The sequence below is a fragment of the Pholcus phalangioides genome, unplaced genomic scaffold (assembly GCF_987345545.1).
Source record: "Pholcus phalangioides strain wild (caught in Gottingen) unplaced genomic scaffold, Ppha-v1.0 ptg000017l_1, whole genome shotgun sequence".
Taxonomy (NCBI): Eukaryota; Metazoa; Arthropoda; class Arachnida; order Araneae; family Pholcidae; genus Pholcus; species Pholcus phalangioides.
Window position 1 is genome coordinate 39738004 of NW_028301610.1, and position 15329 is coordinate 39753332.

The window sequence follows — 15329 nt, forward strand, 5'->3', positions numbered from 1 at the left end:
TGTTCATGAGTGGGCCGTTCTCTGACCTCGTTCAACTCTGTCTTGAAGGAGGGGCCATAGATTAATATCGTAATTTTTTAATTATAAGTCTGAATATGTGCAGTTAAAAACAATTTAAACGTTTTTCAAAAATGTGTTTATGGCAATTCGAACAAAATTTGGTATTCGAAAGTAATCTCTCTACTAAATATAAAAGCTCGTTCACATAGGTTAAGCGATTTAGTAGTCAAATAAATTTAAACTTAATTTTAAGAGAGCTCAAACGTGAAAATAGTGCGATAAGTAACAAGTTGTAAATTAATGATTAAGCTATTAAGTTGACAAGTAGAATATAATACAGTCGATTTTTTTTTAATTAGCCATCACATGCGCATGCTCCAGTGGGCTGTATATATATATATATATGTATAGACGTGTTTATTATTTCTCTTGGCTGAATCTTTCAATGCTTGGTACATACTAAAGTAAAATGCTTGTTCCTGACATAGGAACAAATTTAAGATACTTGACTACTTGAAATTAAGTAAAAATTTAGTTGTCTACTGCAGTGGTTCTCAACCTTTTTTTGTCCATGGCCCCCTTTCAACCATTTCTCATTCCTGTGGCCCCCTTGCGTACATGAATAATTTTCTACTCCCCCTCCCTTTCCCCCCCCCCCCCCGTTTTCCCATTAGAAGATAATTATTCAAAAATTGTCTGAAGTATAAATATTTTTGAATTTAATTTGATTAATTTTTAATTTATGAAAATAACGAAAAAGCAAAAAAAAAAAAAACATAATAGAATACAGTAAAAATAGAATAAATCCCTTGTGATCACAAAGTGTCTCTATCATCGTAATGTTACTTTTTGTGACGTTTATTGTTTTGTGTTTTTCTCAGTTTTATTTGTATGTTTTATGTGTTGTGTCAGTCCAATTAAAAGAAAATATTTTGAATCAATGTAAACTCTGCGCTTGAAGACGGCACAATGTCATCAAGTTACTGTACTGGATGAAATTTTTATTATTTTCAAATTAGTTTTTTTTTTTTTTTTGTGTGTAAATGGTTACGGGGTTTCATTGAGAAATGTCAGTTGTAGCTTCCAAAATACGCATCCTTATAGTGATAAAAATCGCAAAAAGTCGTAGCAAGCAGTTTTATTAATTTTATTCTCTTCGTGCGGATAAAAGTAGTAATGAGGGAGTAGCCATATACAAATGAATCACAATTGAAAAGTTCAACCTTCAACCTCGTTTTCAACAATAATACATGTATCAAGGATATAGGTTCATGTTGTAGCCCTACTATGAAAATGAACTAAAATACGTGTGAAAATTTTTTAAATATTTGTTTGAACCATTCATTCCAGAGAAATCATGTACGCAGTGACAAAACTGTTCGTGTGAACATAATAATGATTCATTATCAGGATTTCAAGCCCATCGGAAAATATAAATAATCAGATTTTCAAATAAGAAAATTATCAGTTTGTTGACTTCAATTTCGATACGGTGAAAATCTGATATTTCATTGGATGACAAGCTACCTTCAAGTGCTTTTTGGTTCATAATGTGACCGCTCTCTCGCAGACGAACGAAGCAACGTGCGTGTTGGCTTAAACACAACACAATATTTCACATAACAGTCCGTACTATATTTAATGTACAGGGCGCATAGGTAACGGGGCATATGGCATTTTACTGGCGAACCATTGGTCCTAGACGCATACTTCCAGTTGGAAAAAGTACCCGAATAATGTGTAGTACTCAGATATTTGATTCATGTTGCCAGGGGTTACAGAGTTATTAAAATAAAAAAAGTTAACTTTTTATGCGGACACCCTGTGCCCCAAAACCCAATTGGAAAGTTGTTTCCTGGTCTCCAACAAAAAAAATCAATGTGTCTAATTTCAAATTTTCACTGAAATATTCAAAGAAAGTTGGAAAAAAAACAGCATTAAATGAGGGGAAACCATTTTACCCGCATTGAATGCTGTTTTTTCCCAAATTTCAACTTTTTGAATTCACATATCTCGGTGAATATTGCACTTAGAAACGTGAAATTATTTTAGTTGGCATCAGGAAAGACAGAGCAACAACTTCTTAATTGGGTTCTTTGGCACACGGGGACGGTATAAAAAGTTGTTTTTTTTAATTTTATAGCCAAACAACCCCTTACAACATGAATGACATATCTGAGTTGGACACGTGAGGTTGGATACTTTTTCTATAGTTGGGTGTATGTCTCTAAGACTAATGGCTCACCAGTAAAGTGCCATAGGCCCTGTTACTCATGCAGCCTCCAAATACACGGAAAAAAATAGTTTGAGACAAAATACAGTCAACTTTCATTTTAACAAATACCATTATAACGGGAAAAATATCTTTTTGACGAAAATCCCTCGGATAGGTTTACATAGGAACAATATAAAAATCTGGAAATCCTTTGTAACGAAATTTCGTTATTACGAAGTGATTTTTCGGGTCTCTTTTAGTTCTGGTTTAATGGGTTTGACCAAAGCGTATTAATAAAGGGTCTTTAATACGCTTTGGGTTTCACTGTATTTCCCCCCAAAAAAATCGGACATTTTTGCAGTAAAGTAATTGAACTTCGACAATTTGATCTGAAAACAGTCCTTTTTATAATAATTCTGTCCTTTTTACTTTTATAAATTTAGAAAGGAAAAAACGGAAGAAATGGTGGGGAGAAAAAGAAAAATGGTCAAGACGGGCTCGGTTGTGCTTAAATGCCTCGAAATTCCACTTGTGCGCAAGGGGACTCGGGCCTCACTCTCAGTTTTATGACAAAATTTCACATTTATGAGACGTTTGACTACAGGCACGATTAATCTCTATATATATAGCTTTCAATATTAAAATATTTCATTTACACGAAGCCCAATTTCAGTTATTTGATATTTTCATTTTGATACGAACTCCAAATCTTTGCCATTTAGACATCATTTACAACTATCAAATCCAAGCAGTTTTTGCAGATTGTGAAAACGCGTCGCTGAATTGGTTTTGCATGCGTATTATCAACACTAAAAACCATAAATTTTAGGTTGACAAATACAAAGAGACGCATTGAGCCAGTTATGGACATTTCAAAGTGAAGACTTACGTGAGAATTTATTTCACTTTTTTTTAGAAGTCAGCAGATGCAGTGAGTCTCTAATAAACGGATTTAAATTGCTTTGAATGTAGTCATATGCCTTTTTAGAATTTTTTTTTCTAATGTCCACAACATTGTTCTTGCAGGATAGGAAAATTGCATTGAAATTATTTAGGATGCTGCAGGCCAGTAGTAGGGCAGTTAAAAGGAAGCATTACAGTATCGATTAAAAGAACTTTAAAGATGTGGTGCCAATCTTGAAGTCCCAATACTTACATGCTCGAGCTTACCTGCCGCCCGGGTGCGAAGCCTCATGTGCCGCCCCTACTGGCGACCCTGCCAGGAGACTGATAGGGCTTCGGTGAAGGGCACCCGATCTTTTTTTTCAGAAGAAAGCCGCATATTATTGTTTACCATGCAAAATGTGCGTGACCATACGTCCCGCTTTTGAAGTAGAAAAATTTGTTGTCTTTGTTTTTTGTTCTAGAACAATTTTACCATTCTTAATAAATGCCAGATAACTTAATCCGTGAAAGAGCACTTATTTTTGTGAGCCATCATCACTTATCCTGTAAAGTTGATATTTAACGGGGTGACTTTTATTAAGAAAATTTTTTCAAAGGTGTTTCTGGTATTCCAGGGGCCGGACAAGTGAAAAACCAAATTTTTCCTTTGCCTTCATTTGACTATTGTGGATCAAATTCTGGGTGAGGGTATGGGCCCCTGGGCTGGGATCTTTTGCAGGCCCCCTCCCAGTCAGATTTCTCACGGCCCCTTTTATAGTTAATTTATAGCCTGAAAAAGCCAAAAAATTATGAGAATTATCCCGGGCTCTCGTGGGGGCCATGGGTGAGGGAACCAAAATGCACACATGGCCCTTGTAATAGAGTACAGGGGTGGCACTTGGCCATGCGACCCATTAAGGCCACACGCGGCACCGCTTAAGAGGATGCTAAATCTGGGGTGAATGGGTAAAAAAAAATTCCATTGGCCAAAAAAAACCAAACTGTCGGCTCTGCAGGGGCGCAAAATTTGAAATGGAGGGCCGAAAAAAATGTTTTGTTAGGAATTGTTTGGATAAATTGTAAGGGAGGGGCATGACCTTCTAAGATTACGGCTGACAGGGCTCCAGTTTGAGGCCCGGAACTAAATCCTTATAACTTTTTTTTTTCACTCTATAAATTAACTGTAGAAGGGGCCCCGTGGAAAATCGGGCATGGGCCCCACGAAAGATTCCCTGACGCAGGAGGTAGGGGCTATGGAGGGAGCAATAGGTAGGAGGCGCAAAAAATAAGTCCCACACGGGAACAGATTTTGTCTCGAGCCGCCCAGATAGCTTACATTCTTGTTTCTGGTATTACGGTCAGAGACCTTGTCTATTTTCTCAACGTTTCCGTTGTCGAGGTGAATTTTTACTGTGTTAAATTTTGTTGTCTTAAGTAAAGTCTATGATGCCGCCCCTTACAACCTGCCGCCCGGGTGCGCCGCACCCCTTGCACCCTCGCTTAAGCCGCCCCTGTCCCAATAGATTATCACAGCAATGTAGTTTTAAAACATTAAATTTCGCGGGTATTTTTCCTGTTTTGCGGGTATTTGGTCTCTTGGAGTTCGTTATAACCGAATTCGACTTTATTTCTTTTCAGCAGAGGCAATGGATTGGCACACCCTTTCAAAATTCATAAAAAATACCCCAAAGCAATCATTCTCTATTCGATTTTTATAAATATATTCCCCATCAGACCACTCAGTGCTAGCTGAAGATAGCTTTGTGCTAAACTAGATGGCTATCCGTCTGTAATTGCATAAAAACGATGGGCTTTTACGATGGATTTTTACAAGCTTTCATTTTTAACCCATCTACTTCTTGGATTACATTTACTACCAGCACTCAAAAGAATGTCAATGAATGGACACCAAATCTTTGTTTTCTTTATGGCAGCCCTCTTTGAATGAAAAGTCTTTGAACACACACACACACACACACACACAATTTTCTGTGTGTGTGTGTGTGTCTTTACAGTTATTCCATCTTGCTTAAACCTCTTCTATAGTTTGTGTCAGGGCCTACTATCACCCCCAAGTCGTAAAACCACCGAGATTACCTGAACCACTTTTTTTATTTCCTTCCTCATGTTAATGTTACTTGAATGGGAAAAAATTACGAAAAAGATATTCTATGCACATTTTGTTTGAAATGAATTTTTTTTAGTCAGAGTGACTAAAAAAAATTTAATGCCACAAATTTCTTCGTGGCCCCCGTATCAGTAGCCGTGGCTCCCCTTTTGCAAGATTTTCATCCGTGGCCCCCCCTAGAATATCCTAGAATATCCAACCATGGCCCCCCGGTTGAGAACCACTGGTCTACTGAATTACGTAATCGGTAGTTGAGTCTTAACTTGATACAAGTTATACACTCACAATGACGGTTTCACACTTTCGAACCTTCCAGATTAAAATTCAGACAAAAAAGTAATAATCCTTTTGCATATTATCAATATGACAAAAAAACCCTACTTTTAGCCAGGTAACCCGAGTAAACATGAACTATCTATTCATACAATATTGTATATACTATATTGTATTAACAAGGGAAAGGGACCTTTCAACATAAACTTTTTAATCTGCATATAGATAGTGGCGTCAGAACTTTTTTAGACTGGTAGGTGCTTAGCTTGAGTTTTATGTAGGAGATTATGATAAATTAATTATATTAATTCTGGGGGTGCTCGAATCCTTGCTACAAAATGCAGTGGATGCTCGAGCAACCATAGCACAGCCAACTCCAATGTTACTGTATACAGGTGTCTTCATCAATATGGCATTCAAAATTAGTTTGAGCCAGCCGACCTCGACGGACAGGAACCATGCCCCCCTCCACATCTTGAAGAGGGGTCCCTAGGCTGGGACCTTTGGCGTGCCCCCAGAACAGACTTTTCACGGGCCCCTCTACGGTGAATTTATAGCGTGAAAAAACAAAAAATGACGAAAATCGTCCCGGGCACCAGGGCTGGAGCCCTATCAGCCCCCCATGATAGGAACTACCCTTCAGCTGCAAACAGGTGTATATTATAGAGACATGAATGTATCTTGAGATTATTAGATATAGTTTCCGTATTCAAACTCCAAAACTATAATTATTTGCATCAAATTTAAATTTTATCCACCCATCTTTTTTTGAGGTTCGATCACTAAATATCGACTCGATATCGATCAGATGCCTCCTCAGCACTCAGCATTTCTCAAGATTCGAATCGGCTCTATCTATCTATCTCGCCCATTCATGGCCGCAACTTGGTTGGGGCAACCGGGGCACTGCCCCATGGCCACGGGCCGAATAGGGAGGGATGAATAAAATTTACACTTATTTTACATACTAATAACCCTTTCAAGAACGGCCCCAAGGAAAAGTCTACCCCGGGGCCACGGAAAGGCACACCACGGCCCCGCGCGCATTCTTTACAAAGAGGTCTGTCTCTCGTTTCACATATCACTTAATATCTCAGTTCCATGATCATGGAAAAGTGCGTGAGGCTAAAGTCAGGCAACTGCATCACCATCATCATACATGCATCCGGAGATAGTCAGAGTGTGAAACCATTTTATTTTTTATTGTTGGCCCATTATATTCCGCCTTAAGTGGATGGATGGATACCTATTTACCTCCAGCTTGACGCCGCACTTGAGATGATAACCGGAAGTTTGGGTTCGACTCCCCCTTGAAGAATACGAAAAGAATATAACTATCCTCAAGAACAAAAAAAAAACAATCTCTTCTACTTCAAAAGAAAGCTGTCAGTACGTGTGAGAGAGAAGAAGGTAGGATGAAACACATCCTTTTTCAACATCATCTTCTTCTCTTCATTCTTCGACATTATTCAATTCTCGCCAATCCCCAAGAGTTTTCTTACCTTTTTCTTCTTGAAAATGATCCTCTCTTTCTTTTCTTACATGTAGTATACACACACGACGGGTCCTTCAATCGCCAGCTGAGCGTAGCGCCTAATCGTTTGCTTTTTCTATAAAAATAAAAAAAAAATGGCGTGCGGAGGATTTACCCTCTAGCAGATAGATGTATAAGAAAAAAAAAACTTTTAAAAAAAACTGTGTTTCCTTTCAAATAACCCCGCGACCACCATTACATCCTCTCAGCTGTTCTCTGGTCCCTACTACTACTTTTCATCTTAATAGGTGTGTTTCGGTTTTCATAACTTCAGTGAAGCTGTTGCTGTAACGAGGATAGCTACGCGTGGGCTCCGAGGCCGTTCAATAGTTTTCGTTTGTTTATTTATTTTAGAAAAACCGTTCGTTATTGAATAAGTATCTGTAGAAGAACGGACGGGACCGTTGCAACGGATCTTCCGCTGCCGTTCGATGATATTTCTTTTTGAATATCCTTTCGTTAATATCTTCTCAGTTCAACGAAAGAGTTTCGAGAGTGTGGGTCGCCGTGGGTTTCGCGTAGTTTAGATCTACAGAATGTATGAAATTGTGAAGTTTGCTTCTCATAAGCTCTACTTTGGTGTGTAACTTTTGCTATTATGTAGACAACTCTGAATGGGTTATTTTCCCATTTGTTCGTCGGTGGTGAGTTGGAGACGTTGATATACTTTCGTTTATGTGTTATTATTTATGGATATTTCAAAAAAGATGATGTGATGGGGTGCTGATTCCAGCACTGCGTCAAAGTTAAGAAAAATATTCATGCACGTGAAGTGGAACAGGCGTTTAGATGGAACACCGGAGAAGAGAAAGCGTCCGAAATCATCATCTGGTCCCTTTCGAGAAAAAATTAAAAGAGAAGAGCTCGCTGAAAGGCAAGAGGTAAATAAGAAACTATCGGAGAAATGGTGCCTACCTTGTATCTTACCTTGGAAGAGGATACTCGAATCACGGTCTTCGAAGGATACACGTGCTGTGGACAGCAATGAACGTGGTATCTGCTTGAAATGGTTTTCTAAACAAATCGGTGATAAATTAGAACACCACGAAGATTTGAATTCTTGGCTTGACCTTACGCGTGATATAGAAATACAAATTAATGATAGCAATACAAGATCTCATAATTTAACAGTTTCAAGAACCAACGACTTAAATATAGTTAGCAATGAGCGAGTTGGGTTTTCGGACAGTATAAATGTATCGTCGAACACTCGAAACGTGATATTTAAGAAGCCAGTGAACAGTGGATATCAGAATAATGATGAACTGAACTGTGACTGTGGTCTATCAAACTCTTTGCAACTCAGCACTGAAGACCTGAGTGCCGATGATGTTTGGCTGTCACGAGCAAAAAATTCACCTTTCGAATCGGATGATGATGGTGATTTCGGACTCATCGACCTTCCAGAAATTTGTGATGCTGGATCATTAGACTCAGGTAATCTCTTGCCTTAGATGGCGTGACCATCACATGACAAACAATTTTTACGGCCTTCTACATACAGTAGTATTGAATGACATATCTTAAATTCTATCTTTGATTCTTATCTAAGAGTTTTTCAAGCAATGTTTTAGCTTAGTTAGTATTATTATAATTATTCTTAGTAAATAATTATCAGTTTAAGTCGTTTGCAAAGAATGTTTCATAATTTCTTCAAAATACTACAGTTTTGTTGTTGTTTTATGCATTTATTTTTATAGGTGCCTCGAAACGCGTTCCACTGCAGAGAGGTTCACCAAGTAGCAACATTAAATCGACCCCGAGCCCACCGAAGTTCGTGTCTAAGACCGAGCTCGTGAAACGTATTCAGGAATTGGAAAGTCAATGCGAAGTCCGAAGAATACAGTTGACAACAATGAAATCAGACCTCCGACATGCAACTTTAGGATTTAGTGCTTTGGCTGTGATGAGTCAATATTTGGCGCATGAGGTAGGCACATGCCAGACATTTCATTCATAAAATAAGGTAATCAGTATGTTCTGTGTCTAAAACTGCATAAATTATGACTAATTTGTTAATTTTATATATTTCCCAGTATGATGCTTTCTCAAATCCTAGTCTACGTAGTGAGTGTGAAAGAAGCCGAATACAACTCTCTACAGCTCTCGACCTTGTCCGTAAGTACCTCACTCATTATTATCGAAGGGCACACATATGGGTGTCCATTATTTTATATATCAAGGCTATACATTCTGTATTATCATAGGCGCGGGAAACGGAGGGAGGGGGGGGGCTGAGCCCAATAATTAATGAACATACAATGCAACGCATCGTGCATAAGGGCTCAAGTCCTTATATACGGGAAAACTGGCAACTTTAAGCCCCCCCCCCCCATTGTTTTCCTCATGTCGGCGCCTTTAGTACTATTTATGTATTTATTCATGTATATGACAATGAATATCTTCTCTTTAAATGACACTTTGCAAGAAGATCATAAAAATTCCATCTGGATGTTGAACCGACAATTTTTTTTTAGGTTACTACGAGGAATTATTTTCCAGATGTAGCTTACAAGAGCCAGATAAGAATTCGGCATAAAAAATAAATAAAATTACTGAGTTTCAAGTGTTACTTTTTGACGTGTACATTCCTCCCGATGTTCCAGAGTATGTGAAGATCCCAATTTAACCTATACAAGCAAGTGTGGTAGTGGTGGTGTTTACGGGCGGGTTGTAGCTATACACATTTCCTTTCTTGTTGTTTACCACGAACGCATCTTTCACGTCTTAAGGACCCGCGAGTACGGACGGTTAGTGGTTTATTTTCGTCTTGCGCGGTTAAAAATTCCTGAAAAAATATATTTGATGGGTAAAATGCTATTTTGTGTTGCTGAAGAGGTCGGCAAACATCATTCATCACGGAGGTTGAGTATGGAGACTCTAGGAGAGAATGTTTTTTTTTTAATTTTCAATCATCCCTTATTAATTGCAGTTTTTGTGGGCATCTTTTTTCAGCCACCTCCTTGGGGATCTTGCCTTTTGTGGCCTTTGTATAAAAACTTCGTGAACAACTTGGTCAGATAGATACGTTTTCAAAATATCGCGGTCTGTTCGTTTTGGACTGGTATCGTCCATTGAGTAGTAGACCAGTGTTGAGAAAATTAACAATTCTTAGTATTTTGTACTAATGCCGTTTGCTTTGGGAACACATAAGTTCAGTATTCAGAACGCTTAAGCTCTATAGTCCAGTAAACTCAGACCCATTTATTTTCACGCGGGCTTCTTTCTATAAAATTTGATAAATGAATAAACTCAGCCACATATATTGGAATGACATAGAAATCTCTATTCTTGCAACTAAAATATTTGCATGTAAATTAGGGCTAGTCCGATTAATCGATCAATTGTTAATCGCAGTTAAAAACTTTAGTTGACTTAATCGACTCGATCAAAATTCGATTAAAATTTGTATTAAAAGTTTGTGAATTAACTTGCTCTTAAAAAAAATCCGATTAGGTGTCATAAATCATGTTCTATACAGAATATTTTTGATAAGTGACGATATTTAAAATTATTTGAATCAATATTTTGATCAAGTTAAATTCAACGAAAACTGATGATTTCAGTTTCAAATTGAGTTTGATGAGAATTTTAGAACACGACCAAAATTTATTGTCTCCACTGTGAACAGTAGTTTTTCGTATTCTTGGAAGCATTAGTTCATCTCCTCACAAGTACCATTCGAGAGGAGTTTCTAGGATAGCAAGCAACAGTATAATATCGAAAGTGGTTTCGAAATCAGTGAATAATAATTAAAAAAAAAAAAATTTTAAAACAAGATAAGTGAAGAAATTAAAGGCTTTGGCAATTATGTTAAGCATATCAAATTGCTTGAAGCGGGCAGCCCTAATTTCTTAACCTATTCCTATATTTGTTTACATCTACCGAATTGGTGAGTCAAATGAATAAAATATTATTTATAGCATCTATTATTATTATATGGTCACAAAAAATATTCGATTAAAAATTTTTGATTAAGCAGTTAAAAGTTCTTATCGATTCCCAGCTCTATATAATGTAAATACTAAAAACAATTAACCATTTAAAAGAGAATTCACCCATTAACGGAGTGCAAAAAAGTACCATCGTAAAAAGATAAGTTGGATGGTCGCGTATTCACGAATTGTCGGCCCGTGTCTAAATCCTGTCTTTTTTGGTGTGATGGTATAGAGAGCCATATATTGCATACAATAGCCGATCACTGCTAGTAGTGATCCGAAGGACAATGACTGTATAGCGGAACATTTTTGATACATTTTGATCACTACTAGCAGTGATCGGCTATTGAATGCAATATATGGCTCCAAATATGGCTCAAAAATAGTTATAAATATATCTACTAAGGGAGCTGCAGATGAACCATGCATAGGGCAAGGAAGCCGCGAGTGACAAAAGTTTGAGAACTACTGTGGTCCGTGATGTTTTAACAATGAGTGCGTCAAATCTTGGTGAGCAATTCAGTTGTTGGATGAAGCAATATGATTCTTTTTATCTTTTATTTTATCTAGAATCATACAAATATGAATTGGACAACATCTGGCAAACTCACAACGAACAGTTAGCGGAGCTGGCGCAAAAATTGGAAGAAGTTCATGTTCACGAAATCGATGAATGTACGTATCAAAAATCACAATAATTTTATAAATTGGTATTTTTAGCAATTTTGATGCATTCTGTTTTGATCAATCTTTCGTCATTTTTCCTCCAGTACGGCAGTCATTTCTTTACTTTCCCAGTTTCTATAGTGATGATATTTTTCGATGATCCATTTCGTACCGTTTCTTTTCAAAATTCACAACTTGAATTTTCATGTTTCTTCCTGTAGTGAAATCATCGCACACTATCGAACTACAAGAGGCAGAGAATAGTCACAAAAAACAAGTAATTATACCATTTTTGAACATAATTGGCTTGAATTTAGTCGAGGACAGTGCAATAGTAATCAACAGATGTGTCGATCCATGTTCTGTTTATGCATGTTTATATTTTTTGCCACACGAAAAACCAGTTGAACAAACTTAACCCTTTCAGTACTGACGGTACTTTAAAGTACTACCAACTTTTTTAACCCCCGTAACATCCCTTACATACGTTGTTGGGCAGGGCCTTAGTGTGCCGTCTCGGGGCTCCGGGGTAAACTGTTTCTTGGGAAGCCTTGAAAGTGTTATTGTTATTCAAAATAAGTGTATATTTTTTGTGGAGGAATCCATTCAGCTCGGCGCCCTGGAGCAGCGTCCCGGTTGCCTCAGCCTAATTACGGCCCGGTTGTTGGGCGTTGGTATTTTGATGTATAAAGGCTGTATAACTACTTTAAGATTACCATATGACAGCACAAACGTGGGACTACTAGTTCTTTAAATATGGGAATTAATAAAATTCAGTTATATAGATGTTTCGCCCCTGTAAAAGTGTTTACAGCATCACACAAAAGTGAATATATGAAAGAATATTTTTACAAAATATTCCCCAACAAATGTTTTAAACACAAATTATGGCTTTCTTTATATGGTAAAATAAAAAATATTCATTATACAGGGTGTCCTGTAAGTGCTAGCACGGCTTCTACCTCATCAACCGTCCGTCGTATAGAGGTATGATTCCAATTTAAAAAATGCTCATCAGGCGTTCAAAAATTATCCTGTACCAGTTTTGTGTGAAAGTGAACGGAGGAAATTTGCTAAACAACAGCTTTAAATGCGGGAAAAATCGTTTTACTCTTATTTAACGCTGTTCTTTCCCAAATTTCCTCCGTTTTTAAACTCGAATATCTCTATGAATATTGCACTAAATATCTCTAGTTTATATGTTCAATATTACGGTAGCATTGGGAGTTCTAGCACCCGCTTGACGACTTTCTTCCCTTTGTAAGGGTGTAAACAGAGTACGTCCGTGTTTCCGATTCTGGAAACCCGCGTTGTCTCCGATTGGTTAAAAACCCGAATTTCAACTTTTCTTAGCTTTTAAAAGCGGGCGACTAACGGAAAAAATTTCTTGATGTTTCCGATATTCCGGCAATCGGTAGCGATCGGGCCGATCAGAATAAGGAAACGCTCCGTTCCTTTGCATATCGTGTCGCCGCTTTACCGGCTTTGAAAAGCAGAAAATTTCTTTCCAGTTAAAGATTTCGCGCGTGTTGGACTTGGTATTTGAACTAGATTGTGAGCAATAGAGGATACTGATTTATTGATTAAAAATAAAATGATATTCATGTGTCAATTTTCTTGGTAGACTCTGGTAAATTTGAAAATATTCAGAGAATCGTTCGACATCAGTTAGCAGTTACCACACACACACACACACACACACACACATATATATATATATATATATATATACATAGTTTTTTTTTGGTTAACCCATTTGCATCATTCGAAAAAGTGGAAAATTGACCCATATCACCAAAATTTTTTTATTGTATAAAGTTGTTGTCAAATTTATTGTATAAAAAAATATTTCAAAATGAAAAAAAAGCGAAAAACAAAATGGCGTACACAGAGAATTTATAATTTTACTTAGTTCAATGAAGATATACATTGAAAATAATTTGAAAAATTAAATTTAATAGTTTTATACAGTATGATAGTACTTTATTGTTTTGTTCTTATGCATAGCCGCACAGAGAGCAACAGGCCTACAACGTTACAAATATTCAATCATTACACTTCACTCACAATTTGAAGTATAGATGGCAGCACTGAAATATCAGGCACAACACTAGCTACACACTCAGACTGTTAGGTGCACTCACTCACTTTGTTCCAGACTCTGCCACGAAGCTGGGCTGGAAGAGATCTCGGCAACGGGATAAGTCCGGTGGCAGAGACCCTGGCGTTCATTCATTCATTGTTCTTATGCATAAAAAATTTGCGCGCATGTCTGCGCTTTGATGATAATGGCCAGGAAAATGCTGCGCATATATGCGCTTTTGATGCAAATGGGTTAAGGAGAACTTAATCAAAATTTTTTAATACCTATAAAACAATTATACCAGGCTTATATTTGGTTTTTCCAAAGGCGGTAAAAACCCGTCAAAGGTAAATAACATACCAACCCTACAGTTCACATGCATCCATTCTGTGATCTGAAGGGATTTTCAATCTTCCAAATCAATCCAACAGATTGATTATTAATTATAAATATTATTAATTAACGAATAACAAAAAGTGTTTATATAAACGTTATTATTATTATTTATTTAACTGAGAATCTCTTCCCGAGGTTATAGTTTACTGGGCCTACAGCAGTGTTTCTCAACCACCGGGCCGCGGCCCATTACCGGGCCCTAACACTAGTCTCACCGGGCTGTGAGTGATTGCAGTTTCATTTTCCCCATTAATTTCTCGTTAGTTGTGTGTATGACCGGGCCTTTCACTTACACAAAAGACATTTACCGGGCCTAGAGAGTATAGATGGGGAAAAATAATAAATTCGAAACATCGCTCTCTCTCTCCTTCATACTTTATGGCCAACAGCTGGCCCACGGGTTTTTTCGATTTTTTGAGTAAAAAACGAAAAAATAACCCCCCCCCACCCCCGCTTCCCTAGAGGAAATCCTGTGCACGCATGCCTATGGTTAGGAAGCCAAAAACCAAAAAACATCTTTTATTTTATTTTCCAAGAAATTCAAGAATACAGGGTGATTCAGAAAAGATGGGGAAAACTTCAAGAGGCGGTAATACACACAAAAACAAACAATTTTCATCAAAGAATGCATGGTCTAACATGAAATGGAAGCGCATTTCGAAACGGCCGCTCCGCAAACGTTAAAACGGCATTCCTGTTGAAATTTATCGGGAGGAAAAGAACGCCATGCATACAAATGTAACCTGGGGAAGAAGAAGAAACCGTATGCAAATCTGCGTCACAGTGAATAAAAGGAACGAACGCCAGCCCTGTGAAGTTAGCCAGCCCCGTTTCGCACAGCTGCCGATTCAAGCGCGCAAATGTTTTCGGATTGGGCAACCGTCTGTGGGAAAAACGCTTACCTTACATTCGTGCTGCCTCTATGGTACTTCCGTTTGCAGCGCCGTAAATGAATGTCTGCTTTTTGAGTATTATTGAAGTGCGCCATATATATATATATATATATAATCCCGTACATTACAACTGTTTTAGAACACGCTGAAATAACTTCACAAGGCTGGCGTCTGCGCCAGTGTCTGACACAGGCAAGTAGTCAATAACCAGTTTTTAACCCTTTCAGTACCACAGTATGAAAAAATGAAATAATTATCATGAAAATTTTTTGGTAGATCACTTAAGTTTTAATTAAGGCCTAAAAAGAAAAAAGCAAT

The 15329-nt window shown here is 37.5% G+C and overlaps 1 protein-coding gene across 4 annotated transcripts in view; it reads left to right on the forward strand.

The window, feature by feature from the left end:
• LOC149073056 (uncharacterized) overlaps nucleotides 1-15329 on the forward strand; it is a 63268-nt gene that overhangs the window by 30905 nt on the left and 17034 nt on the right. For 3 of the 4 annotated variants that reach the window (XM_089247180.1, XM_089247181.1, XM_089247183.1), the window contains 4 exons: nucleotides 8736-8965; nucleotides 9072-9153; nucleotides 11544-11648; nucleotides 11861-11916. In XM_089247180.1, the coding sequence (XP_089103306.1) occupies nucleotides 8736-8965; nucleotides 9072-9153; nucleotides 11544-11648; nucleotides 11861-11916 (473 nt within the window). Of the gene's footprint in view, nucleotides 1-7239; nucleotides 8473-8735; nucleotides 8966-9071; nucleotides 9154-11543; nucleotides 11649-11860; nucleotides 11917-15329 lie in introns of those variants that run through there. The other variant, XM_089247184.1, reaches the window with a different exon arrangement.